General features: G+C 55.6%; 2 protein-coding genes across 3 annotated transcripts; one reads left to right on the top strand and one right to left on the bottom strand.

Moving 5' to 3' along the window:
* The first annotated feature begins 1,493 nt into the window (after positions 1 to 1,493).
* On the top strand, positions 1,494 to 17,142 carry LOC309883827 (uncharacterized protein). Its single transcript, XM_082772214.1, has 14 exons — positions 1,494 to 1,691; positions 3,382 to 4,504; positions 6,987 to 7,203; positions 8,413 to 8,570; positions 8,928 to 9,029; positions 9,808 to 10,005; positions 11,609 to 12,168; positions 12,774 to 13,032; positions 13,564 to 13,771; positions 14,658 to 14,800; positions 15,041 to 15,154; positions 15,338 to 15,541; positions 15,959 to 16,052; positions 16,859 to 17,142. Exons 2-14 carry the CDS (start codon positions 3,634 to 3,636, stop codon positions 16,920 to 16,922), a joined length of 3,192 nt encoding a protein of 1,063 aa, XP_082628340.1. The 5' UTR covers positions 1,494 to 1,691; positions 3,382 to 3,633; the 3' UTR covers positions 16,923 to 17,142.
* A 132-nt stretch (positions 17,143 to 17,274) lies between these two features.
* LOC309883828 (uncharacterized protein) lies at positions 17,275 to 23,754 on the bottom strand. 2 transcript variants are annotated; one of them, XM_082772215.1, is made up of 5 exons: positions 23,194 to 23,754; positions 22,641 to 22,758; positions 19,439 to 20,825; positions 19,154 to 19,329; positions 17,275 to 18,553 (listed from the first exon to the last, which is right to left on the bottom strand). In XM_082772215.1, the coding sequence occupies exons 3-5, from the start codon at positions 19,821 to 19,823 to the stop codon at positions 18,176 to 18,178; spliced, it is 939 nt and encodes a 312-aa protein (XP_082628341.1). In that variant the 5' UTR covers positions 19,824 to 20,825; positions 22,641 to 22,758; positions 23,194 to 23,754; the 3' UTR covers positions 17,275 to 18,175. The 2 variants fall into 2 exon arrangements, with proteins under 2 accessions (XP_082628341.1, XP_082628342.1); XM_082772216.1 differs by lacking the exon at positions 22,641 to 22,758.
* Between the last annotated feature and the right edge of the window lie 51 nt (positions 23,755 to 23,805).

Genomic DNA, 23,805 nt, shown 5'->3' with positions numbered 1-23,805 from the left:
CTGGGACCCGCTGCACGCGAGGCCAGGATCCCGACATCTCAGGACTGTGACATCTCTGTCCAGAAAGAGATGAGTCAGGGCCCCTCGGGTGAGGGTGTTCCCGCTCCCAAACAACTCTCCACCATCCTTTGTGGTTCAGTGATTGCATAAACACAATGTCTCCAAACTCTGATAGTTAAAGTGAACAAAACGTGCTGGGGAGAACACAGGCTTACAGTACAAAAGTGGAGATGTTGGGCAGGTCAGGGACAGCTCTCCCAGCAGAGAGCTCAGCTTGGCTCCCCATCCGTGTGTGACATGCCCCAGCCACTGGTCAGATGTGCAAGACGTGCCAACCACTCTCAGATCTGAGCAGGGCCCACAAAGCAGGAGCTCCGTGCACAGCCACGCGATGTGGGACCCTGCTGCTGCATCCTGGTCCCCACCCGGACAGGGGGCAGCCACACAGCCTGCACCAGCAGTGATGGGAAGAGGCTGGGCCTTGGGGCACAGCACCACGCCGCAGACCTCACCAAGTGCACATCATGCCGGCGAGGCTCTGTCTCAGATCGAGCACAGTGCTCAGCCCCAAGCCCCAGTAATTAGCACCATGTGCTCTAAAGTTTATTCAGCACTCAGATGGGAACCGCTCCAGCACCACTTTGGGGACGCTGCCAGTGCGGCAGAATTGGAGGACGCTCGCTCTGTGGCTCGTCTGCTGGTGTGGGCACAGTGCTGGGGCTGCCCTGCGCCCCAAGGAGCCCTGAGGGCAGCACCCTTCCCCGCCTGGCTCAGCCTCTTCCCACAGCTGCAGCTCTGCTGAGGACACAGGCGGAGGCAGCCCTTCTGGCAGAGCTTCCCTCTTGCTGGAGCTCTGGTTTCCAGTTACAGGAGGGAGGAAGACACCAGGCTGATGAGTCACAGAAGCCCACGTTTGGCCCTGCAGCAGGAGCAGGACAGCCCGCTCCCCGCAGCCCGCCCAGGGCAGTGCCCTCAGGTCTCTCCCAGTGAGGAGAACCATGGAAGGGGCCTGGGCAGCCCCACAAGGAGGTGTGGGGAAGCAGGTCCTCAAGGTTGGTGGGGAGGAGGAGTTAGGTTGGGCCTGGCCCTCACCAGGGAGTTGGATCCCAGCACCACATGTGAGGATGCAGCGTAATGTCCCCCAGCCAGGGAGCAGCATCAGTGGAGACACAACACTGGGGTGCAATAAGTTGTGGGGGCCACAAGGACCGGTCCCCCTGGGAAAGCTCAGCCTGTGCCACCAGAGCAGGCTGGGCAGGGCCACCCAGCACTGCCACTGAGCCCTCCGGGTGCCAGTTCCTGTGCTGGGAGTGGTGTGAGGAGGGACACCAGTGCTCCGGCAGTGCTGGCTGGGGAGCTCATCCGGGTGGGGAGGCAGGTCCACAACGCCTGCACACCCACCTACCCACCCACCCATCCAGAAGGGCCGGCAAGAGCCACAGAAGGACCTTCTGGGTCGTGTGAGCTTATTTGGGAGACGGAGCCTTGTGAGGGGCTGCCAGCGCCCTGGGGCACGCGTGGCTGACGCTAGGGGTGGGCAGAGCACGGCTCGGCTCGGCAGTGCCCGGCGGGGGCCGGGGCCGTGCCGGGGTCCGAGCCCCCCCCTCCCGGCACCGCTCCCGCCCCGCCCCGCCCCGGTGCGGTCCCGACGGGCGCGGCGGCGGCGGCGGGTCCCGGGGCAGCGAGCGGCGGTGAGTGCCCGGTCCCGGTCCCCATCCTCGTCCCCCGGTCCCGGTCCCCATCCTCGTCCCCCGGTCCCCGTCCCCATCCCCATCCAGGTCCCCGTCCCCGGGGCGGCTGCGGGCCGGGGCTGAGCCGGAGCCGTGCCGGGAGGTGGCCGCTCCTGCCCCGCTGCTCGCCCAGCCCCGGCTCCCTCCGTTCCTGCTGTTTTCTCTCCCTTCCCGTGGCTTTCCTCGCGTCTCACCCCCGGAGGGGAGCTCCCCTTTCTTTCTCTGTCCTGTAACTGAAATGGGGACAGAAACATGCAAATAGGGCACCGGCGAGGCTGGGCTGCTGCAGGAGTCGGCGAAGTTTCTTTCGCTTCGGACCCAGCGCTGGGCGGGACCGAGAGGCTGCCGGAGGGGGACGTCAGCAGCGAGTCTGTAGAAGATCCGTGCCTGGATGGGAAAAGAGCGAGTTTTGGTGCCAAGCACCTACCAGGAGAGAGGGCAGCCCTGGGGCCGGTCCCATGGCACGGAGGCACGGGGCACACGTGTTGCTGCCCGGTCTGAGAGCAGGGGAGGCAAAGGGGTGCCCAGCACAGCAAAAGGGGGAGGCATTCTGGGGCAGAGCAGCTTAGCATCACCTCTCCATCAGGGTCCTTTATTTTCTGGCTCACGTCAGCTTCATTTTTACCATTTCTCATTTTTATCATGATTTCCTCCCATTTGTCCTGCCCAGGTGCCAGCCCTGCTGGTAGCGACAAGCCGGGCCAGGCTGGCCTGCTGGCTGCTGCCGGCAGCACCAGAGCCGTGCTGCTGTGCTACCACTGCAGCTGGCGCTTAGCTAAAAGCACTGCAGGAGTCCACCCACACAGCAGTCACCCCCTTGACTCAGCCACGACGTGAAGGAACCGGAGGGTTCTGTGCACGCCTCACCCGTCAGCCCCAAGGGGATACGGCCCCACAGCCTGCGGAAGAAACCTCGGCGTGTCCAGTCTTGGCTGGCCAGGGGCTGCACAGAGTTTACCTGAACCCCTCAGGTGGTGGCACGAGGGTGTTCATGGAAACCTCTGTAAGCGAGAGGACAAATTTTACTTTCCTTTTTTTTCACAAGCATCTTTATTTGTCAGTTTCACACTGCTTATTTTTTAGACCTGGCTTCAGGAATGATTGAGTCGTGCGCTTTCTCACTGAGAAACGCATACAGGGAAATGGTGCTGCAGGTCCTGTGGGGTGCGTTGCTGATCTGTGCGTGGTTCCCTCAGCCCTTTGGCTGCATCTGCCGGAGCTGCAGCAGGGCCGAATTGGTTTGGTGGTCAGTGGAGCTGCTCTGCAGTGGACATGATCAGATTCTGCCATGGTCATCTGTCCTCCCCTGCATGGAGAAGATGGTTACTGTCATCTGTAGTGCTGCTTTCTGTTAATTCCCATGGAATAAATAAGGGAAACAACTGTTAATAGAGATACCACACAACATTAAGTGTTCATGCAAATCTCAGAGCTTTGAACACTGAAAATGGCTGGCTGTGTTCCACTGCAACCACTGGTGGGAATCTTGATAAACCTCTAAAGAAACACGGGGAGGAAAAATTAGAGATGTCCACACATACTGGGGCTTTAAGGCCATTAAATTGCACTGTCGTGTTTCTGTGTTTCCTAACTAGTTGTTTTGTTGTTTTTTTTGTGTGTGTGTTTTTTTTTTTTTTCTCTCCCCTTAAAGGAGCTGAGCTGGGAAAACCTTGTTCAAACCATGCCTTTTCCAGTCTGATTTTTGCAAGACTGCTGCTGTGCTTTGCAAACCAGAGCTCCGTAGAGAAGTGCCTCTTCCAGCGCCTCCTCCAGCCAGCAGCCAGGTTGGAGGCCTTGTCTTGCTGTCATACAGCTGCCCAGCAGCAGCAGATTCTTTCTGTGCTGTCAGGACAGGCCTTTGCTCCTCTAGATCGGAACTGAATCAGAAGTCCCAGCTATCGTCATGGGAGATGTCTGTCTGGTTGGATTGATGGTGCTTGTGTACATCTGGTTTCCCAGGGTTGCTGCCCAGAATCTCATAAAAAACCCCAGGGACCAGAACACAGAGCATACCCTCTTGATTAATGAAGTCAATGCTGACACTCCAGGCATGGACACTTCTGAGTTTGTGGAGCTCTATCACACCAGTGGCCGAACGGCCCGTTTGGATGGCTACTATCTGGTTTTCTACAATGGCAATGGAAACCGAGCTTACAAAGTTTTGAACCTTCAGGGCAAGGTTACTAATGGCCAAGGGTTCTTTCTCATTGGGTCCCCTTCTGTGAACCCGGCAATAGTGATTCCTAAGAACACTATCCAGAACGGCCCCGATGCGATCGCTCTGTACTATGGGAAAGGGAACTACAAGGAAGGCATGGATGTCACAAATAGTGGACTGGTGGATGCCTTGGTCCATAAGACTAGGAAGATGGACAGAGCGGACACTCTGGTCAGTGTACTGACTCCTGGCAGAGATGCTTTTCTGGAGGACTCCACCTTCAGGACCATGGATGAGTCAATAGAGAGGTGCCGCGGGGCAGATTCTCAGTGGATCTTCCAAGTGGCCGTGCCTACCCCAGGCACAGACAACCACTGCATCCTGACTTCTCAGCTGAATGCGTCTGCTGTCCTGATCAGCGAGGTCCACATTGCCTCTTCTGCCGAAGATTTTGAGTTCATAGAGCTTCAGGGTCCCCATGCCACCATGCTGAGGGACATCGTTCTGGTGCTGATTGATGGTCGGACCAAAGACATTTATTTCACCATGGACGTTTATGGCAAAACCTCAGCGGATGGGCTGCTTCTGCTTGGTCCAGCACAAAGCAAAGCCCCAGGTAAGCACTGTGCTTTCATGGCTATCTTGGCACTGAGGGAGCCATCAGCCAGGTTTGGGGCTGGAGGATACTGCCTCTTTTTATTGTGGGTTGGCATTCTGATAGATGGGTGAAAACATGAGCTCAGTGCTCAGTGGCAGATAAAAGAGCTAATAGTGCAAATTGAAAAAGAATTGCATAAGGCAAATAAAATATTAGAAATTATTAAGAGGAGAATTAAGAGGAGAAAAATTGAGGTCTTATGACACTGCATAAATTCATTATTTGCTTGCATTTTGTCTTGTGTGGTACAATTTCTTAATCTCATAAGGATATGTTAGGACTGCAGAAATTCAGAGAAGGTCAAGGATGGTCAGTGCTGTGGAAATGTTTCCACAGAAGAAGCAGCTAGGTATGCTAGTGCTCTTCAGCCCAGTAAAGCTTAGGAATGCCATGGCAGAGGTTTTAGAAGTGGGAGCAGCCTGAAAAAGATGGGCAGGGGTTGATTGATTGCTCTCCCATCTGGTACAAGAACTAAAGGGCATCGGAAGAAGCTAGAAGGTGGTGGTTTTGGGACAAGTGCGTGGAGGCAATGTGCTTCACAACAGGCAGAGCTGCTCAGGCGAGGAACCTTGTGAAAGATGGAAGTTCCCAAGTGCTTAGTGGGAAACCAGGCAGGTTCAGGAGAGAGTCAGTCCTGTAGATTTGCTGAACACACACAGCTGCATCCATCTGAGAAGGTTTCTGAGGTAGAGTCAGACAGACAACATTCAGGGGAAGTATCATGTGTGTTCATCATCATCTTCCCCAGATACCTAGGTATGGTCAGGGGTGGGAAGTGAGCTTCTGCTCTGACCCATCCTGGTGTCCTTAGGCACTGCCTGGGAACGTGCTGTGCTACACCAGCGCAGACAGAAGGTGCCAGGTCCCTGTGCCAGGGGACACCATCCTGCTGCTGGCCAGCCTGGCTGTGCCACGTCCCCTTCCCCACCCGTGGCTTGGGGCTGCTCCCGGCAGATGCAGGCTCCCCCCAGAAAAGCAGGAGGGCCGTTCTCTCAGTGCGCCCTGACCCATCTGGGTTGTGCTGCCCTTGCTGCTTCCTCCTAGAGCTTCCAGGCCACCAGAGGAGGAGGAAACGTCTCATTATTTTGGGCACTTCAGAGGAAGATGTTGCCAGCTGGAGGCCCTGACTCTGCAGCTGTCTTGTGCAATTCCCTGACTCATGATTCCTGAGTCAGGCTGTGTGTTCATCGCTCACAAACCCGGTTCCCATCTGTAATTCATGAAGTACCCAGAACTGCTGTTTTGCAGTCAGCAGACGGGATGCTCAACAAAGTCGAGCAAAGCTCAGAGGATGGGGGAAGCTGAAGTGCTCTCCACTGAGGTTTATTGTTTATTGGCAGCTCTCCATTGCATCTCACACCAATGGGCTAAGCCCCAAATAATCCCGAGCAGAAGAGCCCGTTCTCTGTGTGGGCTCTACTCTGCCCACCAGAAAAGCTGCTTTGCTTCTCCCTGGGGGCTGCCAGCAGCTGGTAGGCTTGGGGGGCTCCAAGGGATGCAAGGGCACAGCCAGCTGCAGGCTGAGCAGGACATTTCTGGGGATGGCGTTTGACTGTTCCTTGGGGCTTCCTCAGGTCAGGAAGGAGGCTGGAGATGCACTTTGGCCTTTTTTTTTTTTTTCAGACAGGGGCCTGGGGGAGCAACCGCTTGTCCTTGCCTCTCTGCCCTGAGCTCTCAGTGCAAGGGGAAGCATGGAAATGGAAATGTCAGCAGTGCTGACAAGGAGAGCAGAAATGCTGCTGCTTACTGTGCTCAGCAACTCCCACTGAGTGCTAGGGAAATAGCTGGGGAAATAGGGAACAGTACGTACAAGGAAGGAAATGGGGAAAGTCCTCCAAATTTCAGCTTCAATGCTGTCTGCTGGTATCCTGGACCCTTGCTGTGAATAAGTTTGTGTATATATATGTGAGTGTGTGTTTGTAAAAACAAAACAAGGACAATTAGTGAAACACTATATATATTTTTAAAATATTTTTCTGTACTATCAGAGCAATTGCTACCTTAATGCTTAGTTCATTTTGCAGATGTCTTTCGGAATTAAAAAACAACTTTACTGTAAGCAACGTCACATCTGTACTTGTTTTCCCATTCCCCTTCTTATGCATGGACCAGCTTTTCTGTTCTGCGCCAGAGCAACAGAATGGGAGCTGCTCACACTTCCTCCTCCAGACCACGAATCTGGCCACCAACAGGGAAATTCAGGCTGTAAGGATGTGGGAGATGTTAGCGAGCAGGAAGAGGAGGCTGTGGGTGCCCAGCCTGCACTGATCAGCCCACCCCAGATATTTTCTAAGTTACTGCAGCTGAAGTGATGCTGTTTTCCTGCTCCAGAGGAATTGCTCATGTGTGGCTCGTGGCGCATCCCTCACATCTGCTTTATGGGGTGTCACTCCCTTACGGCTTACATGGTGTCATTGTTCCTTTCCTTGGTGGTGTGCAGTGGACTTGCCGTTCCCGGAGAACTCTACTCACCCTGTCCTCAGGGATGGCCCCAACGCCGTTGCCCTCTACAGAGGCAACACCAGCAGCTTTGCCCTGGGGAAGGTGCTGCCGGCAGCTGGCCTGCTGGATGCCTTCGTGTACACGAACAGCGAGGGAGCGAGCCCCGAGCTGCTGGAGGCCCTGACGCTGGGCAGACCTGCCCTAGAGAGCACACGGTGAGATGGGTGGGGAGGAGGGTTGGCTGTGCAGTGGTCCTTCCTGCTAGGGTCCTCCATGCCCCGTGTCCCCAGCCCTCCACAGAGCAGCGCAAGCTGCGAGGAGATCGAGGCTGCCTTGGGGAGGTCGGGGGTGGCGGGCACGTACGTCCCCAGGTGGGTTGTGACTGCTTTGTGACAAAATGGCTCACTGCAAGCAGAGCCCTTGTGCAGGGAGTGCTGGTGGCATCTCGGGTCTCGTCCTGTCCCAGCTGGAGCTGCAGGTTCCAGGTATCCCCACCCAGCCCCTGGAGAGGGCAGGGCTGGAAGATGAGTCCCACCTCCAGACCAGTCCTGTCCTCCTACCAAGTCCTGCCTGGTCAAAGTGGGGAGGCGTCCCCCTCGGCAGACCTGGCACTGCAGAATAAAGTATCTGGGGAGAAATCCTATGACCAAATCATTACTGTTTATTATTTTATTGATTTATTAATTTATTGTTTTATCTTTTTATTAATTTATTATTTATAAAACTCTACTGGTTAATATCATAGATTTTCCAATACCACTTTCAAAAAGAAAAGGTTTTCCTTAGCTTTAGGATGGAATTTCAGGTCAAAATGAGGATGAGGGAGGGACTTTGGTATCTCTGGTAGTGATGATTCTCACCTGGCCCAGGTGGAAATCCCTGCTCTGCTTCACCCAGACCAAGGCTGGAGGCTGGGCTACTCTTCATTTTAATTGAGCCACTTTCTTTTTTTCTGTTTTTTGAAGAGCATAGATTTTTCCCCAGTGAAGGTTAAAGGGACCATTAGTAACCTCAGACTTCTGAGAGACACGAGAACTGTTTCCTTTATATATGAGGCATATGCTGCTAACTGGAGAAAGAGAGGACAGAGTGGGCAGTGAAGCAGGTTGAGGAGCAGAGGCAGTGAGGTGCCGCTCACATGAAGTTGCATGGGTAGGAGCAAGCAGTAAGTAAAAATCATTTGGGCAAGCTCTTGTCTGTGCTTTTGCTCTTGGACTCCTTTTTCATCAAGCTCTTGGGCTCCTTTTTCAGGTAAGGAGGTACTGTTGAGGGTGGGATGTCTCTCCAGACCCTGTGAAGGAAGAAGACTTTAAGTGCCTGGTTTCACCCTATGGTGCAGGCAGATGTGAGTGGAGGGTGAAAAGCACTCATGTCTCTGGCTGCCAGGTTGTGTTTTATCTCACGTACATGTCTGTTTCTTTCAGGCACCAGCTGGGAAATGTGTCCATGAGCCGGTGCAACTGCTGCTCTGTGACCCGGGACTCCTTGTCCTATGTCCTCAGCCAGCCTACCCCTGGCAAGTTCAATGATTGCCCCAGCAAACGCTTCAGCCAGACGGTCTCCTTCTGCCTTCTTGTAGCAGGTGGGTATCAGACGCCTCTGCTCCTCTGGGTGGACCACCTAAGGACAAGAGCATGTGCTCAAAGCCGGAGCCATCAGGACATCCCCCTAGGGTTGTGCTGGGGTATGTGCAGATACACCAAAGGAAATACAACCAGGACATCTGACTTTTCTCTGCAGTATTGTTCTTCGTGGCCATGGGCTGAATTTGGGCTGAATTTCCCCAGTCTTCATTCTCGTACACAACTGCTCTGGGTGCAGTGGAGCCATTTGGGCCCTCAGAGTGATGAGCAGGAGCTGAGTTGCACCATCCCAGAATGAGCTGGAACTGTGAATGAGGTTGGAGCGGCTAGGTAACGGTAGGATTTTTGTTTCCTAGATTGCCAGGAGTGGCTCTCAAAGTCAGAAGAAATCCTGACGACTTTCGTCCAGGCCTTTGACCGATCCTGCAGCTGTGGAGTTTCTCCTGCCTACTTCAAAGGTGAGGTGGTCAGGAGTGGGGCAGCCCGGGGACTGCCAGAGGCTAATGCCCATCAACTTCTGATTTTCAGCCCTTGGTTCCCTACTAAATTGCATCCTCCTGGCTTGGATCCCAGCTAATCTAGACTTGGTGCTGATCATGAAAGCATTGCATGTTAGACTTAGCATGGTGGCGTTCTGCAGTGTGCTCCCATCTGCAGCTCTGCCAGCTAGTGCACATCAGTGCTCATTTGCAGACCACCAGTTATTTTGTCCTTGAGCATTTGCTGTCAGACAGATGTGGCAACAGGGCTGATGTCTCAACTGAGTTTGTTGCCTAGCTGGCTTTGTGATCCATATAAATTAAACCAAGTTTTGGCAGAAATGCAAGCAGACTTACTGGTCTGTGTTGTTCTTCTGATGTCCCTGCTAGGTTAGTATGCAAGTGTGATGAGCACATGCAGATACATGAAGAGAAGAGCCATGACTTTATAGCATGCATTGTCAGAGATAATATGTTCAGCTCAAGATGTTTAGAAGCCCCAAAGTGATTGTTCCATCTGCTGTTGGGGCTGCAAGGCTTCTGAAGGGATGAGGATGTACCTGGGTGGGCTGCGTGACATGGCATGGGAAACGATCTGCAGGGCTCACAGCGTTGCACTGACAGCACACCCAAACCCTTCCCCTGCATCAGTCTGACCAGGAGGGAGACGAGCTGCTGAGCTCTGTGTCCTTTCCAGGAGAAAGTGCATTTTCAGAGGGGTGATGGCACTGAAGCAGTTCTCTTCTTGCCTCTGCAGATTCAGAGGTGGCCTGTCAGGACCTGGGGCTTCTGTTCACCACCCTGCTCACTGCAAAGTCAGAAGACCAGCTGAGCAGCCTGCTGCTAGCCTTCAACACATTCCTGGAGAGCCCCAGGGTTGTGAGTTTTGACAGAAGGAATATCACAGCAGAAAGCTCCTGCTTCAAGGATATTAACGTGCCAGACTTACCTCCAGGTACCGGTCATCATTCATGTATGTTGAGGGACACCGTGTTTGAGGGTGGGCGTGTGGATCTAGCTCCCCAGAGCAGGGAGGTGTGCCTCCCTGCATTTCCCTATCTGACAAAGATCCCCTCCATTTCTGTCTCATCCAGCTGCTACGTGTTGCTCATTGTCGTATTAAATGTCATGGATGAGGGTATTGAGTGAACCCTCAGTGAGTTTGCAAATACACCAAGCCGAGTGGTGCAGCTGGTACACCAGAAGGGAGGGATGGCATCCAAAAGGACCTGGTCAGGCTGAAGAAGTGGGCCCATGTGAACCTAATGAGGTTCAACAAGGCCAAGAGCAGGGTGCTGCACCTGGGTGGGGGCAATCCCAGCTGTGAGCACAGACTGGGAGAAGAGCTCACTGAGAGCAGCCCTGTGGAGAGAGACTTAGGGATTCTGGTGGACAAAAAGCTCACCATGAGCCAGCAGTGCATGCATGCAACCCAGAAGGTGAACTGCATCCTGGGCTGCATCAACAGAGGGTGGGCAGCAGGGATGGGAGGGGATTGTGCCCCTCTGCTCTGCACTTGTGAGGCCCCACTTGGGGTCCTGCATCCAGGTCTGGGGCCCCCAGCACAAGAAGGATGTGGGGCTGTCAGAGTGAGTGCAGAGGAGGGCTACGAAGATGATCAGAGGGCTGGAGCACCTCTCCTATGGGGACAGGCTGAGAGAGCTGGGGCTGTTCAGCCTGGAGAAGAGAAGGCTCTGGGGAGACATCACTGCAGCCTTCCAGTACTTAAAGGGGGCTTATATAAAGGATGGAGAAGGACTCTTTAATTGGGTAGATAATGATAGGACAAGGGGGAATGCTCTTAAACTAAAAGAGGACAGATTTAGACTAATCATTAAGAGGAAGTTCTCCACTGTAAGGATAGTGAGGCACTGCAAGAGGTTTCCCAGAGCAGCTGTGGATGCCCCATCCCTGCAGGTGTTCGAGGCCAGGCTGGATGGGGCCTTGGCCAAACTGATCTAGTGGGTGGCATCCCTGCCATGGCAGGGGGTTGGAGTTAGATGATCTTTAAGGTCCCTTCTGACCCCAGCCATTCTGGAATTCTATGACCTGGAATAAAAGCAAACTGTTGTTAGAGCTATTAGGCAGAGTATTGCCAGGACATTTGTAAGGGGTCTGGAGCACACAGATTTAAAAAAAAATAAAAATTAAAAAGTTGGGTTATGGTCAAAAAGATATTCAGCCCCTTTATTTTACTGGTGTTCGTATGCAGACAAGCTGTGAGGAGCCATAGAGGGAGTTTCTTTACTCTCCCGTGTTTCCTCTGGGTGCAGGGACACCTCTACAAGCTGGGGCTGCGTGTGAGGGGCAGCTCCCATCGCCAGCAGGGCATGGGGCTCACGGAAGGCATGGCACAGCCCGGCTCCCTGTGGGTGCTGCAGAGGCCCATGGGGATCTCTGTGCATTGTTGCAAGAGGAGGAATGTGTGTGTTGGGGTGCTGGGCCGGCACCCCCAGTCTTCTGCTGAATTTGGTTACACCCCAGCAGAACTGTGCAAAGCTATTCTTTGCCCAGGGTGCTGTGCCTGGCCCACGTTCATGACATTTCTGCTTTCCAAGGTGTCCCATCACAGGTTCCAGAGAGGACTCGAGAGCCCTCTAGGCAAGTGGGTGAGCTGCTCATCAATGAGGTGAACCCAGACAACCCAGGGGGAGGAGAGGACGCAGAGTACATAGAGCTCTTCTACACGGGACGGACTCACTTTGACCTCCAGAGATACTGGTTGGTCCTCTACAATGGCAGAAACAGCCGGGCCTACCGGGTGCTGGACCTCTCCGGACACCACACGGACGAGCTGGGTTATTTCCTGGTGGGGAGCAGCACCGTGCACCCAGCACCCATGGTCAGGCTGCCCCCCAACACCATCCAGAACGGGGCCGACGCTGTGGCTCTTTACTACAGCAACAGCACCCTCTACACAGTGAACATGGCTGTGACCGCTGAGGGGCTGGTGGATGCTGTGGTGTACACATCCCGAGCAGATGAGAAGGCGGAGAAGTTGCTCAAAGTGCTGGTACCGGGGCAGAGCATCCTTTACGAAAATGATTCTCATAGCACTGAGGATGAGTCCCTGAGCCGCTGCCACGGTCTGAGTGCAAGACTCCAGAGTAGCTTCCAGGTGGGTTGGCGGCAGATGTCTGTACTCCAGCTGTAGCCACTGGGAAAGAACTAGTTGTGTTTCGGTATGGCCTTGATTCGGGAAAGCGAGGCGTTCTGGTGACACGGTAGCACAGCACTTCACATCCCTGAAACTCAGCTTCCCGTGGGCCAGCGTGTGAAGGACCTGCCTCAACCACTGCTGTGATTGATTTGTGTTAATTTGTCCCGACTGTTCTTCCTGTTTTTAAGTGTTTAGCTTTAGATAGCTCCCCTGAGGGAACGCTGGCAGAGTATGTACACTTCTCCTCTTTCCCTGCTGATGTCCTCTGGGATCAGGCCGGCACAGAATGCTCGGGTCAAGAAACAAGGCAATGAAAGAAGCAGAAGAAGTCTGCTGGCAGCAGGGAGGTGCTGAGTGGGCTCTGTGGTCACATTCAAAGGGATGTTTGCAGTGCGAGCGGACCCCACATGGTGCTGGCAGGGATGGGACCCCTGGAGCAGCTGGGGGGAGGCAGAACCGCCGCATCCCTGTCGGGCCTTACCCCTGTGGGGGATATGTACAAACAGTAAGGATGTGAGCAGTGGGATCAGCGGCCATGGCAGCGGCTTTGTGTCTCCCCATAGGTGACGGCAATGACACCACTCAGGGAAAACTCCTGCGGCAGCCCCCATGTGCCATCGCTGCCTGCTGTCCACATCAGCGAGCTGGGGCTGGCTGGTGGTGGGGCTGGCGGCTTTGTGGAGCTGCAGGGGCCGCCAGGGACCAGCCTAGATGGCCTCAGCCTGGTCATCTTCACCAGCCAGGAGGGTGCCGCTCATGGCAGCGTCCCGCTGGGCGGCAACCTCAGCGCCTCAGGCCTGCTGCTGCTGGGCGGCAGGAATGGTGAGACGGGGCTGGGGGGAAATCACTCATCCTCTGATGGTCTGTTACTTCTGTCTTTTCTCCCTCAGCCATTCTGTTACATGTTTTTCAGTGTTCGTTCCTCCACTGGGGCTCTGGCAAGCGGGGAAGGTGGGAGGGCTGGGTGCTGGGACTGGGGGCCTTGGGGGATGCAGGGCCACTGGGGCTGGTTGAGCCTGCACCCTCTGCTGCTGCTATCTCTCCCTGGCCCTGCCACAGCATTGCCTTGGCACATCTGCCTGTCTTGTTTTTTGCTGTTGTTGGTTTTGTTTGCTTGGTTTTGTCTGTGTGTGTTTTGTTCACCTTAAACTCTGGCTGGCCTGCATGCAGAGAGCTCTACGTCTCAGAGGAACCATGAGCTTTTCAGAAATAGGCCTTTGCAGCAAGCAGGCCCTTCTCTCAGCTGTGCTTTGCCCCACTCACCATCACTATTTTGTCTCACGTTTCTGTCCTTGGAGCTCTCTCCAACCTATCTCTAGGTGTTCACCCTGTGTATTCTTCTGGCATTTCCAGATGGGACAAAACTGATGTTTGAGGACATTGCTGCTACCGAAGGCTCCAGCGCTATAGCTCTGTACAGCACCAGCGTGATTCCTAGTGGCATGAAGGCAACGTCAGAGAACCTGGTGGATGCCCTGGTGTATACATGTGGGCCAAGCATGGTGGGAGGCCGCTTGGATGTCCTCGGCCCATTGTACACTGTGCCCTGCAAGGATGACAGGTGAGGCCACTTCTCTGGAAAACATCTCTGGGTTCTTGGTGCCCAGAGCCTCGGTTGGCACTTCACTGAGCTTGCTGCCTTGTCCTGTGTCCTGTGTGGCTGCGTGTATTCACCAGCCTTGTGAGGGAAAACGGAGAGGTGGGGAGCACATCACAATGGAAAACGCTTCCTCTCCTTTGGTGTGGGGAATTGAACTTTGTTACTCCACTGCTTGCTTAACTTGCTTCTCCCAAGGGATGTAAATGGCATTGCATGAAGGAGTGCAGCCTTTACAAATAGCAAGTGTATACACTTCTTTGACAAACTTTTCCTTTGATTTATTTATTTATTTTTAAATCCCAGTGAGCAGAACAAAACAAAACCTGGCATCCCTTTCACTCCAACACTACATTTGCTTAACAACAAATGGGGTTGAGCCTTTCTCTTGGTGGGAGTGCCAGCAGAGTTTCTCCTGTCCACAAGGTCACCTCTTTTAGCTAAATCTGTCATCCTCATGTCCTCTGCCTTGCTCTCCTACCTCATTGATGGAGGCTCTAAGTTTGCAGCCTGCCCCCGTGAGCACGTGTGCACAGAGCCACAACCGTATGGGTCCTATTTACCCAGGAAGCAGAGATCTCCAGCTTCTGGCTAGCTTAAGCACGCACTGAAATACCTTCACCAGAAACCAGTCACATCAAATGGGTTTGCTGTGGCCAAGCTCAGGTCTGACGGGGTCAGCTGGACCTGTCCCTGTGACAGCCCTGCAAAGGTTGATGTCAGCTCCAGCAAACTGTTCGTCATCTCCAGCAGTGTCAGGCATGGGGGCATGGGGTGGGATTTGTGGATGAAGCCTCGAAGAGAGGTGTAAGAGGCACTGCTGAGCTCACATTACTCTTCTGGGGGACAGGCCTGTGTCCCTGAGTCGCTGCCCCTCCGGTGATGCCAGCGCAGAGCTACAGTTTGCCATCTCAGAGCCTACCCCTGGTGTGCAGAACAGCTGTCCGCAGGATGCCTTTGCCGTGGGTCTGGACTTGTGCTTCCTGACACCCAGTAAGCAGGGCTGTGTGCCCCTCCGCCCCCCTTATCCCTCAGGGCACCCCCCGCCTCCCGTATCCCCCAGGATGGGCACCCTGCTCCCTTCCCTGGTGTGTTGATGCGATGGAAAGCACATCACTGTCCCAAGCAGGCAGCCTTGCTTGCAGTTTCGGTGTGCGGAGCGCAGTTGGGAGGCAATCACCAGGCCTGAGCTGCATCCAGGCAATTGCTTCTCCACTTCTCCTCGTCCCTTAGACTGCTCTGCCTGGACCGTGCACCACAGAAGGACACTTGAAAGCTTTAGGAGGGTCTTGTTGAGCTCCCTGGAGGAGGAGTGCTCCTGTGGCGTCTCTGAGCTCTACCTGCAAGGTCAGTGCCCTGCTCCATCTGCCTGGTTTGCAGTGCCCCCCCCTTCCCACACTGCTGGTGCCAGGCAGGGAGAGTTGTGTCCCTGTCCCGTTGGAGGGGCCAGGAGGTCTCATCACTGGGGGAAGTCCCTTCTGCAGCAGAAGGGCTCCCCCCTGCTCAAGGTGTGCTGCTGCTTCTCCACAGGGCTGAACCTGACGTGTGTGAACTCTGTGGTGAAGGTCTCGGGCCAGGTGCGTGCTCGGCTGCCAGTGCAGCAGCAGTCCATTGAGAGCTGGCGCCGGGGCCTCCTGAGCAGCCCCCACCCCTTCTCCGTGGATGGAAGAGTGCTGAAAACCAGCCCTGAGTGCATTGCCCCCAGAAGCACACCAGCGTCATCACAGAGCAGTTGTGAGTCGGGAGCAGAGCTGTGCACGGGGACCTTCACCCAGCGCCACCAGAAGGGCTGAGGCTGGGCTCAGACATCTGGTGCTGCTGCTTACACAAAGCTGTCTTGTGAAGCTGAGGGGTCGTTAGAAGAAGCATAATGATGGCTGGCTTCCCCTGGTGCAAGGGGCAATGGGGTAGCCACCCTGCCATGTCCATGTCCCTGCAAGTTCAGCTGCCACATCCCCTGGCAAGGCCGGGGCAGCCCTGTGCTGCTGGGCGCAGAGCAGAAGCCCTAAAGCCAGCTGCTCAAAGCTGACTGAGGCTGGAGCAGGAGCACTGTAGAGTGTTTGCAGGGAGACTGGGGGGGACGTGATAGGGCTGGAGCTGGCTGGGCAGGGTCCTGACTGCAGTGCCCCATCTCTGCCTTCACATCCTCAGCCTTTCTGCGCAGCTGGGAGATCGCCCTGTTGGTCGTGGGAGCTCTGCTGCTCGTGCTCTTGCTGGTTGGCCTGGCGTTGCACTTCATCAAAAGGTAAGAAATGGTCATTAAGGTTAAGGTGATAATTGATAAAGCCATGGGTGACACCAGGTGTGTCACTGAGCACGGTGTAAAGCCCATCGGCCTCGCTTACAACATGTTGTGGGGGAGAGCAAATTGCTGAAGGCTTGTGCACGAGGGGCAGCGAGGGGAAGAGCTGCTCCTTTGAGCAGACCGGGAAGTTACGGGTGGTTTAGCATAACCTGGAAACAGCTTCCATAGTATAGCACAGCACCATTTTAAACAATTTCTTGGTGGCCCTGGTGTTATTAGCGGGTAGACAGCTGCTTAACACTTGAGTGGTCAAAAACAGTGTTGGTGGGTGTGTTATTTAGCCAGTTTAGGCAATTTATTTTGGTGAATATTCTGTGATCTTTTATCGTTGGCTAGGATGTTGCTGGGCAAGTGTTGGAAGTTTGGAAAGTTCTTGAAGCACACTTGGAGAATAGAAAAAAACTCTGTGTATTTTATAAAGGAATGTAAAAAATACTTTAAGGCAGGCTTAAGGAATCTCTCGGAAAACAGTGTGGTTTAAAGTTGATCTACATGTGCCAGGTGATGGTAGGTGTTCTGCCTGGTTTTTCCCCAAAATGCTAAAAGACACCTTAGTAAACTGTGCCTGCTGAAGGCTGGTCATCCAGCCTCTTTATTTTAAGTGCAAAGCTGAGACGCAGCTTTAGTATCACTGGGTGAGTTCCTGGCACCAGGACACAGAAGGAGGGATGGGATTGTCATTCCCTGACTCCTGCAAAAGAGCAGAGCAACTCATTTTGCCTTTTACTTTGTCCATTGCTTTTCAGACATCCCCAAAACTACACCAACATTGAAATGAACGACTGCAGGGAGATGGCAGCAGACTTCTAATGCTCCCAGGCACAGCTGCAGTGGCAGAACCACCTCCACCACCAGGGCTGGACTTGTGTATGCAGGCGGCAGAGCGGCTGTTCTGCTCCCTCTTCCTCCACAGTTGCTGCAAGGAGCTGTGTACGTATACGTGGGTGTATACACAGACACACACATCCTTCTGTACGTGTGTCTATATAGAGAGTTTGGATGAGTTTGGAGAAACAGGCTGGTGAACGACTTTGTGCTGACTGTGGTGTAACCAGAAAGAAAGAAGTCTCCTTGGCTGACACACACCCCTGCTGCAGCCCAAGTCCCGCAGCCTCCCTTAAGGCCCTGTTACCCAGCCAAGGGATGTTCTCAGCATTGTGCCTCTGAAACCTCTCTGCTCCCGCAGCTCTGTACTGCCAGCAGCCTGCTGTAGGAGAGCCCTTGCTGCTGGGGGACCAAAGCCAGGAGTTCATCCTTCTCACTCACAGAAAAAAGGGTCAGAGGAGAGGGGAGTACACAGCTCCCCCCAGGACACAGAGCATACAGAACCCACACCCACAAGAGCAGTGGGCAGAAGCCGGGGGCAGTGACAGACTCCAGACACGCTGAGAATCTGGGGGGTGTGGGGCTGGCCTGGGTAGAAGCTGCTCAGTTTAAAGAGTCAGCTTCCTACACAAGTGTGATTTATCCCTAGCGGTGTGGTAGCTGATGCCAGGCCCCTGGCGATGTCCCTGGTGTGTGGAGAGGTGGGCCCACCTCACGGTGCTCTGCTGGCTGTGCCCAAGCCAGGTCCAGCCCAGCTGCTAACAGGGTGAGGGGGAGATAAGATGAAGAATAAGATCCCACGCTTTCTCCACTATGTTTCTCAACTGTAGCATTTTACTGAACAAGCCCCTGCAGGGGGAGTGTTCCTATGATTGTCACAACACTGACCCTCCTGAGAGGAAGCCTCACCTCGAGAACACCACCCTGCTATGTTCCTCCCAGCTGCATCTTCTCCTTGCAGCTCACGCGAGCTGCTACAGTCTGTGGATGGACTGGGCAGCTCCAGGACCTGCCAGGATGGGCAGCACGGGAGAAGCAAGCTTCCCCTTCCTTCTTGTGCCCAGCAACCCCTTTCAGTCAACAAGAGGCAGAGCAGTAGGGAAGCAGCAATCACCTCTGCTGGACACCCCACGTGGCCCTCAGGCAGCTGCCACAGCCTCTGAAGGCTTCAGGACCTCATCCTCTGGCAGTGCTGGCCTGCCCTGCGGACAGGGCAGCCCCGACAGAGCACCTTGGGGTCAGATGAGCTCCATCTTGAACTGGCTGAAGTTTGGCACAGTGGGCGAGGGCTCAGCCACGCTGCTGAAGGGGACGCAGGGCTGGTTGGCTGGCACGGCGCCGTGGCTCACGGTGGAGCTCAGCTGCTGCAGCATCAGCAGCATCTCCTGCTGGAGTCGCTGCTGGTGCTCCTGCTGGCGCTCCAGGCGGCACTGCCTCTCCAGCACCGCGTGCAGTGCCTGGCTCAGCTTCTGGATCTCTGCGTGTACAGCGTCCAGCTTCTCGGCAGTGGTGGGGGAACCAGGAGCAGGGGGAAGCACTGCTTCGCCCCAAGCAAGGTGTTGATTTCCAGGGCTCGTGGGGTTCAGTGGGGTGGTCTGTGTGCTGGCATCTTTGACCTAGAATAGCAGGAGGCAGGAGAGGAGTGGAGGTGAAAGATCATTAACTGCTCCTTCAATGGGGATAAGCAAGAGAAGGATTTATTCTGTGCTTCGTGTGCAAGGCAGAAGGGAACAACCTTTGGACTGCAGTGTTCTCTGACCTGCTCTTCCTCCCTGCCCCATCCCTGTGCCTCTGATCAGTGGGCACGTGCATTGTTCTACCTGCTGCCAACTGGGCTGCCCGTGCTGATGCCAGGCATGTTTGCTCTGCAGGGATGGAAGTAGTGTACCTGGGGTGTCCCCTCCCAGCTTGTAGACCAGTCACATTTGTTGCACCAGAGCAGATATGGAAAGGTGAGGGCTTCAAGTAGAAGATGCAGCAGGGAGGGACACAACAGGGAGATGGAAAGATGCAAAGGCTCAGCCTGACTCAGGGCTGTGCTTTGTACCCAGGATACCTTGTGCTAGTGTCTTGAGATCCCCACAGCCACCAGGAAAGCTGCTCTGCCCGTGGGAGCCACACGTGCACCGTGAGGGGCAGGACAGACCCTGCCCATGCAAGATATGGGCCTGAAGCAGCTGGGCCCTCCCACCCCGATGTGCCACCCAGCACCCTACCTTGTTCTGCAGGAGGAGAGCCCTGTCCACGATCTTCTTTGCCACCAGGGCTGGGTTCTTGGCAGGGGGCATGACGAGCTGCCCTTGGCCAGGCAGCGGCTGCGTGGGGCCAGGTGGGGTCCCTGGTGTTTGGCAGCTCCCTGGAGCTGGGAGGGCACCCGTGGAACCGCTGTCACCTGCAAGGGACAGAAGAAAAATGCCTCGAAAGGAGACTCTGTCCCCAAACCTTCTGGGGGAGAACAGGGAGCCTGCGCCAGGGCAGGCCTGGATGGGGCCCAGCCTTACCCTTCCCAGGAGGCAGTCCCACAGGCAGGGCCCCCCCCGGCTGCCTGCTGCCCTGGCAGGACAAGGCCACGCTGATGATCTGGGTGCCCTCCTTGCCATCCTGGCCGCCAGCAGGAGCCCCGCTGGGCAATGTGGGGGGCCGAGGGCCTGGAGACTGGGGCAGCTCAGCCTCGTGCCCCTGCAGGGGGGGCCAGGGCTGCTCTCCGCCCCAGCCACCTGCTGCTGGCCCCAGCTCCACACTCTTCCTCTTGAGGAAGAGATACACGGCCTGTGGTGTCACTCGGATGTTGTCCAGCTCCAGCACCTTCTTGATTTTGCGGAAACTCAGCCCAGCCCTGCGCAGCTCCACGATCCTTCTCTTGGCGTGGTCATCCAAGCGGCCCATCGCTGCCGGTGCCTACATCCCCGCCGTCCTGGCCAGCCAGTGGCACCTCTCAGCCCCACGGCACAAAGTGGAACTGATGGGGGGGACACGGTGTCACTGCATCCACTGCTCGGGCTCTGCTAGCACTCTGCTGCCAGGCTGGTGGCCCTGGGGCCACACTGCGCCAGCCCCAGCCACAAGCAGCGATGCAGGTCCCAGCCAAAGAGCAGGAAGGAGATGGCTCTTCTGCCTGGGGGTGACCAGGGCTGGCCCAGCAGCCTGTCCCTTGCTCACATAGGACCCCTCAGAGCAGAGGGTCCAACCTGACACCCCAGTCCCACAAGGGCACAGAGGATGACGCGGGGCTCAGCTTCACCCAATATCATCAATGCATCAGTGACGGGCAGGGCAGAGAGCAGGACCAGAGCAGGTTCAGGAAGGCACGCGTCCCTTCTGGCAGAGACGAGCTGCGTTGCTGGAGGACAAGGCAGAGAAACAAAGAGAAGGGGAACTCCAAATCCACTCAAAAAGCCGTTTCTGGGCCCACTACCAGTCTCTGTAGTTACAGACCCCTCAGAGGACCACGCGGCGCTGGGACAAGCAGCTGGCTGGGACAACTGGACCCCCTCACGGCAGGTGAAGCCGCAGCTGCCTGGGCAGCTCCCGTTGCGGTGCCACACGGAGGCTGCTCCCCAGCCACTCACTTGTGCAGTGCTGCAATCTCCCAGCGGTCGCAAGTCCACTGTGCCTGGGCCTCAGCAGCTCGTGGCTGCACGGCTGTGCTGTGGACGTGTCCCAGTTCCCAGCTGGCATCCCCAGAAGCAGCTCAGCTCTGTGGGGAGCTGGGTGCAAGTGCCAGCCAGCAGAAGGTCACGGTACGAGGCTGGCAGGTCCCCACCGGAGCCTCGCTCCTGCTTGGTGGCTGGGGAAGTTGTGGCGAGCAGGATCCAGGGCGCTGACGCTTGTGGCGTGGAAACTGTCAGTGCCTCAGAAATCAGGTCTGTAGGTGCCGCTGTCCTGTACCTTTGAAAGAAGTGAAAGCAAACGTTTATGCACCATTGTAAAGAAGGTCCAGGTATGCGTGTATGAGTGCACATCCCCTCCCTGATGTGCACAGCTGGGTGAGGGAACAGCGGGGGGGGACACGGCCATGTGCTGCGTGTATGTGGGTGGGTGTAGTTGGGACTGCAGTGCAGGTACAGCCCCCACAATCACACCTACGTGGGGTAAACCTGTAAGTCCAGAAGCACATCACAGCTGTGTGTGTGTGCCTACTGTCACAGTGGACGGGTTTTCCCTTTCCTTTCAGCTTCCTAACTCTGCAGGCATTCATTGGAAAAATCAGTGCTGCATCCGCTGCCTCACAGACACACTTTGGGGGTTCACTTCCCCAAAAGAAACAGCTCCCAAGAATTCCCACAGGACAGCACAATGCTCTCCAGATCAGCAGTGTCTGACAGGGACCACATCAAGCAGTCACTGTCAAGCAGATGAGAGCCAGAAATTTTTTCCAAACCTTGCTTCCCTCAGTACACATTGGTCTCAAAGAAAGACACCGTGTTTTACCAGCCCAAATGGCAGAGACTCTTGCAGATCACTCACAGAAAGGCACAGGGAGAAAGAAAAGGAGCTGCTTGTTTCGATGCAGCAGTTGTGCCCCTTTGCATTTTACTTCCTCCATGGCAAAAGAGAGCGGCATTAACCAGGAGACACAGACTGCACTTTGATCCCAAACTATTTGTATCTAAAGGCCACCCCACACCCCACTAGGGATGTGAGAGGGACCTCACAGATAAGAGCTCCGTATGTGGCTCGGTCTCTCCAGCAGCTCGGGCCTGGCTCCACCTCTAGCTAAGCCTTCATTTGCTTAGGTCCCCTCTGAACACAGTGTTTTCCTGCACTAAATGTTCTTCCCATTTCCACAGATGAGCCCATCGTCTGATCCCCACTCTGCAGAGGGGATTTGCTGCAGGAGCTGGATCCTGTGTCACGCAGGCAGCTTACACAGCACAGCACAGAGACCTTTACACTCCCCTGGCATGCCAAACGTTTGTTACTTTCCAGTAACGGGTGGGAAGGAGGAGCAGGGGGGAGGAAAAATGCAAGGGAAAGACCCAGGAAGACTTCAAGGAGTTTACCAGAGCTGTGGTTTTGCATTGGCAATGGACCTTGCTTTAATTCTCAGGGCCAGCCCAGGGTCCTCTGAAGGTCCCTAAGTTGCACAGGAGAAGCCAGTTCAAGCAGAGGCTTGGCAGGGGCAGGGGCAGAGGCAGGCAGACCAGCAGTGATTCATGGCACTGCAATCACCCGAGCTGTGCTCCCACACCAACACTCCTACCCCAGTTCCAGGTGTCTTTTACATCTTTTCATTTCAGTGGGTATCAGGAAAACAGAAACGTCTCATCCCCTACAGGAACTCCCTGGAGCAATCTCACCAGGGCCGACCCTTGGTTATTTCCCAAACGAGCATCTCGCAGAGGCAGTTTCCATGCACAGCACAGGCAGCACCGCAGCCCCCAGCTGGGACCCGCACTTGCCCCCACCCACACGAGGACCTCACCACTCCCAGGACATCTTTGCCCATGTGAGCAGCTGCGTTTGCTGTCGGGCAGCCAGGCCTGCTGAAGGGACTTGGCTTCAGCCTGCCAGTTTAGGCACCTGTCCAAATTTCACCCTGGCCACCCTTTCCTCAGCTGCTGCTGAACACTCGCAGTGCCTGAAGTTGGCATTAGCCATAACCAGAAAAGCTCCTTTAACCAGGAAATGCTGGGAATGCTACTCCGTAACCGCACACAGCAACACTCACAGCAACGAGAGGACCAGAGCCTCCCTCCTCACCGTGCTTACTCCTTCAGCTCTCCTGCTCTCCGCCCCGAACGCATTACGTGCCAAACGCAATAACCTCACGAGAGAAGGGGACAGAAGGCACCACGTCACGGCTGAGCGAATGCAAGACCTGGGGAGGAAGAAGGGTGTGAGTGCGGGTGAACCACATCTCCCACCACCTGACCGTGGCCCCGGGGGCAAGGTGCAGGCTTCTCCTCTTCTCCTCCTGGCCCAGCCCGGGTGCAGCCCCAGCAGAGGGGCACTGCCTCCTCCTCACCCCCTCGGGGCCCTGCTGCCACCTGCCCGCCAGCGGGGCTGCTGCCTGCTTCTGCCCTGGGTTCTGTGCAAACCCACTTTGGGACCCCGAGGTTTCAGCCCTGGGGAGATGCAAGCACAGCGGCTGCCACCATTCACGCTGGGAATAATCGGGGCAGGCTCAGACCCAGCAGGGGCTCAAGCAGACGGCAGAGTGCTGGAAAAAACAAACCCCCCCCCCCGACCCCTCCGCCCGCCCCACGCCCAGGGCAGCCCCCGGCCCCCCGGCCCCCCGGCCCCGCGCCCGCACCTCGGGGGCTGAGGGGCGGCAGCCGCGGCCTCCCGGAGCCGGGGGCGGCTCGCGGGGCCCCCGCCGCTCCCCGGGCTCCGGCCCGCCCGGGCTGCGAGGGAGGAGCCCGCCCGTAACCCTTTCGGGGAGCCGGGGCCGGGCCGGGGGGGGCCGTGCCGGGCCGGGCAGCCCCTCCCGGTCCCCTCCCGGTCCCCTCCCGGTCCCCTCCCGGTCCCCCCGGCAGGCGCCGTCCCGGCACGGGGCTGAGCGCCGCTGCTCGGTGGGCGGCGGAGCGCGACTGCTGCTCTGCGCTCCCGCACAGCCTGTTAAAAAAAACAAAAACAAATAAAAACACAAAAACAACAAAAACAATTTATTTTATTTTTATATTTTTAATTTTATATTTTTAATTTTATATTTTTAATTTTATATTTTTTATTTTATATAAATTTTTTTACATTTTCTTTTTTTTTTTTTTTAATTTTTCCCTCTTCCTCTTCCCTCTAACCATCCCCATCTCCACCCACGAGTTTTTTTTAATTTCATTTTTATTTTTATTTTTCCTTTTCCCCCTCTCCCCCCGCTGTCCCCCCCCTCCCCCCCCCCCCCCGCTCTGCCCCTTTAAGCCTCTCG

This window comes from Aythya marila (genome assembly GCF_965140915.1).
Source record: "Aythya marila genome assembly, chromosome: 15".
In the NCBI taxonomy this organism is placed as follows: Eukaryota; Metazoa; Chordata; class Aves; order Anseriformes; family Anatidae; genus Aythya; species Aythya marila.
Note: the sequence above shows the minus strand (reverse complement) of the source record. Positions and strands in the feature narration are given on the sequence as shown.

Coding starts and splice junctions, on each gene's coding strand:
- LOC309883827 (XM_082772214.1), top strand. CDS start 3,634: ATGGGAGATGTCTGTCTGGTTGGATTGATGGTGCTTGTGTACATCTGG. Junction 13,033..13,563: donor GCTGCTGGGCGGCAGGAATG/GTGAGACGGGGC, acceptor TGGCATTTCCAG/ATGGGACAAAACTGATGTTT. Junction 15,155..15,337: donor CTCTGAGCTCTACCTGCAAG/GTCAGTGCCCTG, acceptor GCTTCTCCACAG/GGCTGAACCTGACGTGTGTG.
- LOC309883828 (XM_082772215.1), bottom strand. CDS start 19,823: ATGGGCCGCTTGGATGACCACGCCAAGAGAAGGATCGTGGAGCTGCGC. Junction 19,330..19,438: donor GGGACTGCCTCCTGGGAAGG/GTAAGGCTGGGC, acceptor TGTCCCTTGCAG/GTGACAGCGGTTCCACGGGT. Junction 18,554..19,153: donor CTCTCCTCCTGCAGAACAAG/GTAGGGTGCTGG, acceptor CTGCTATTCTAG/GTCAAAGATGCCAGCACACA.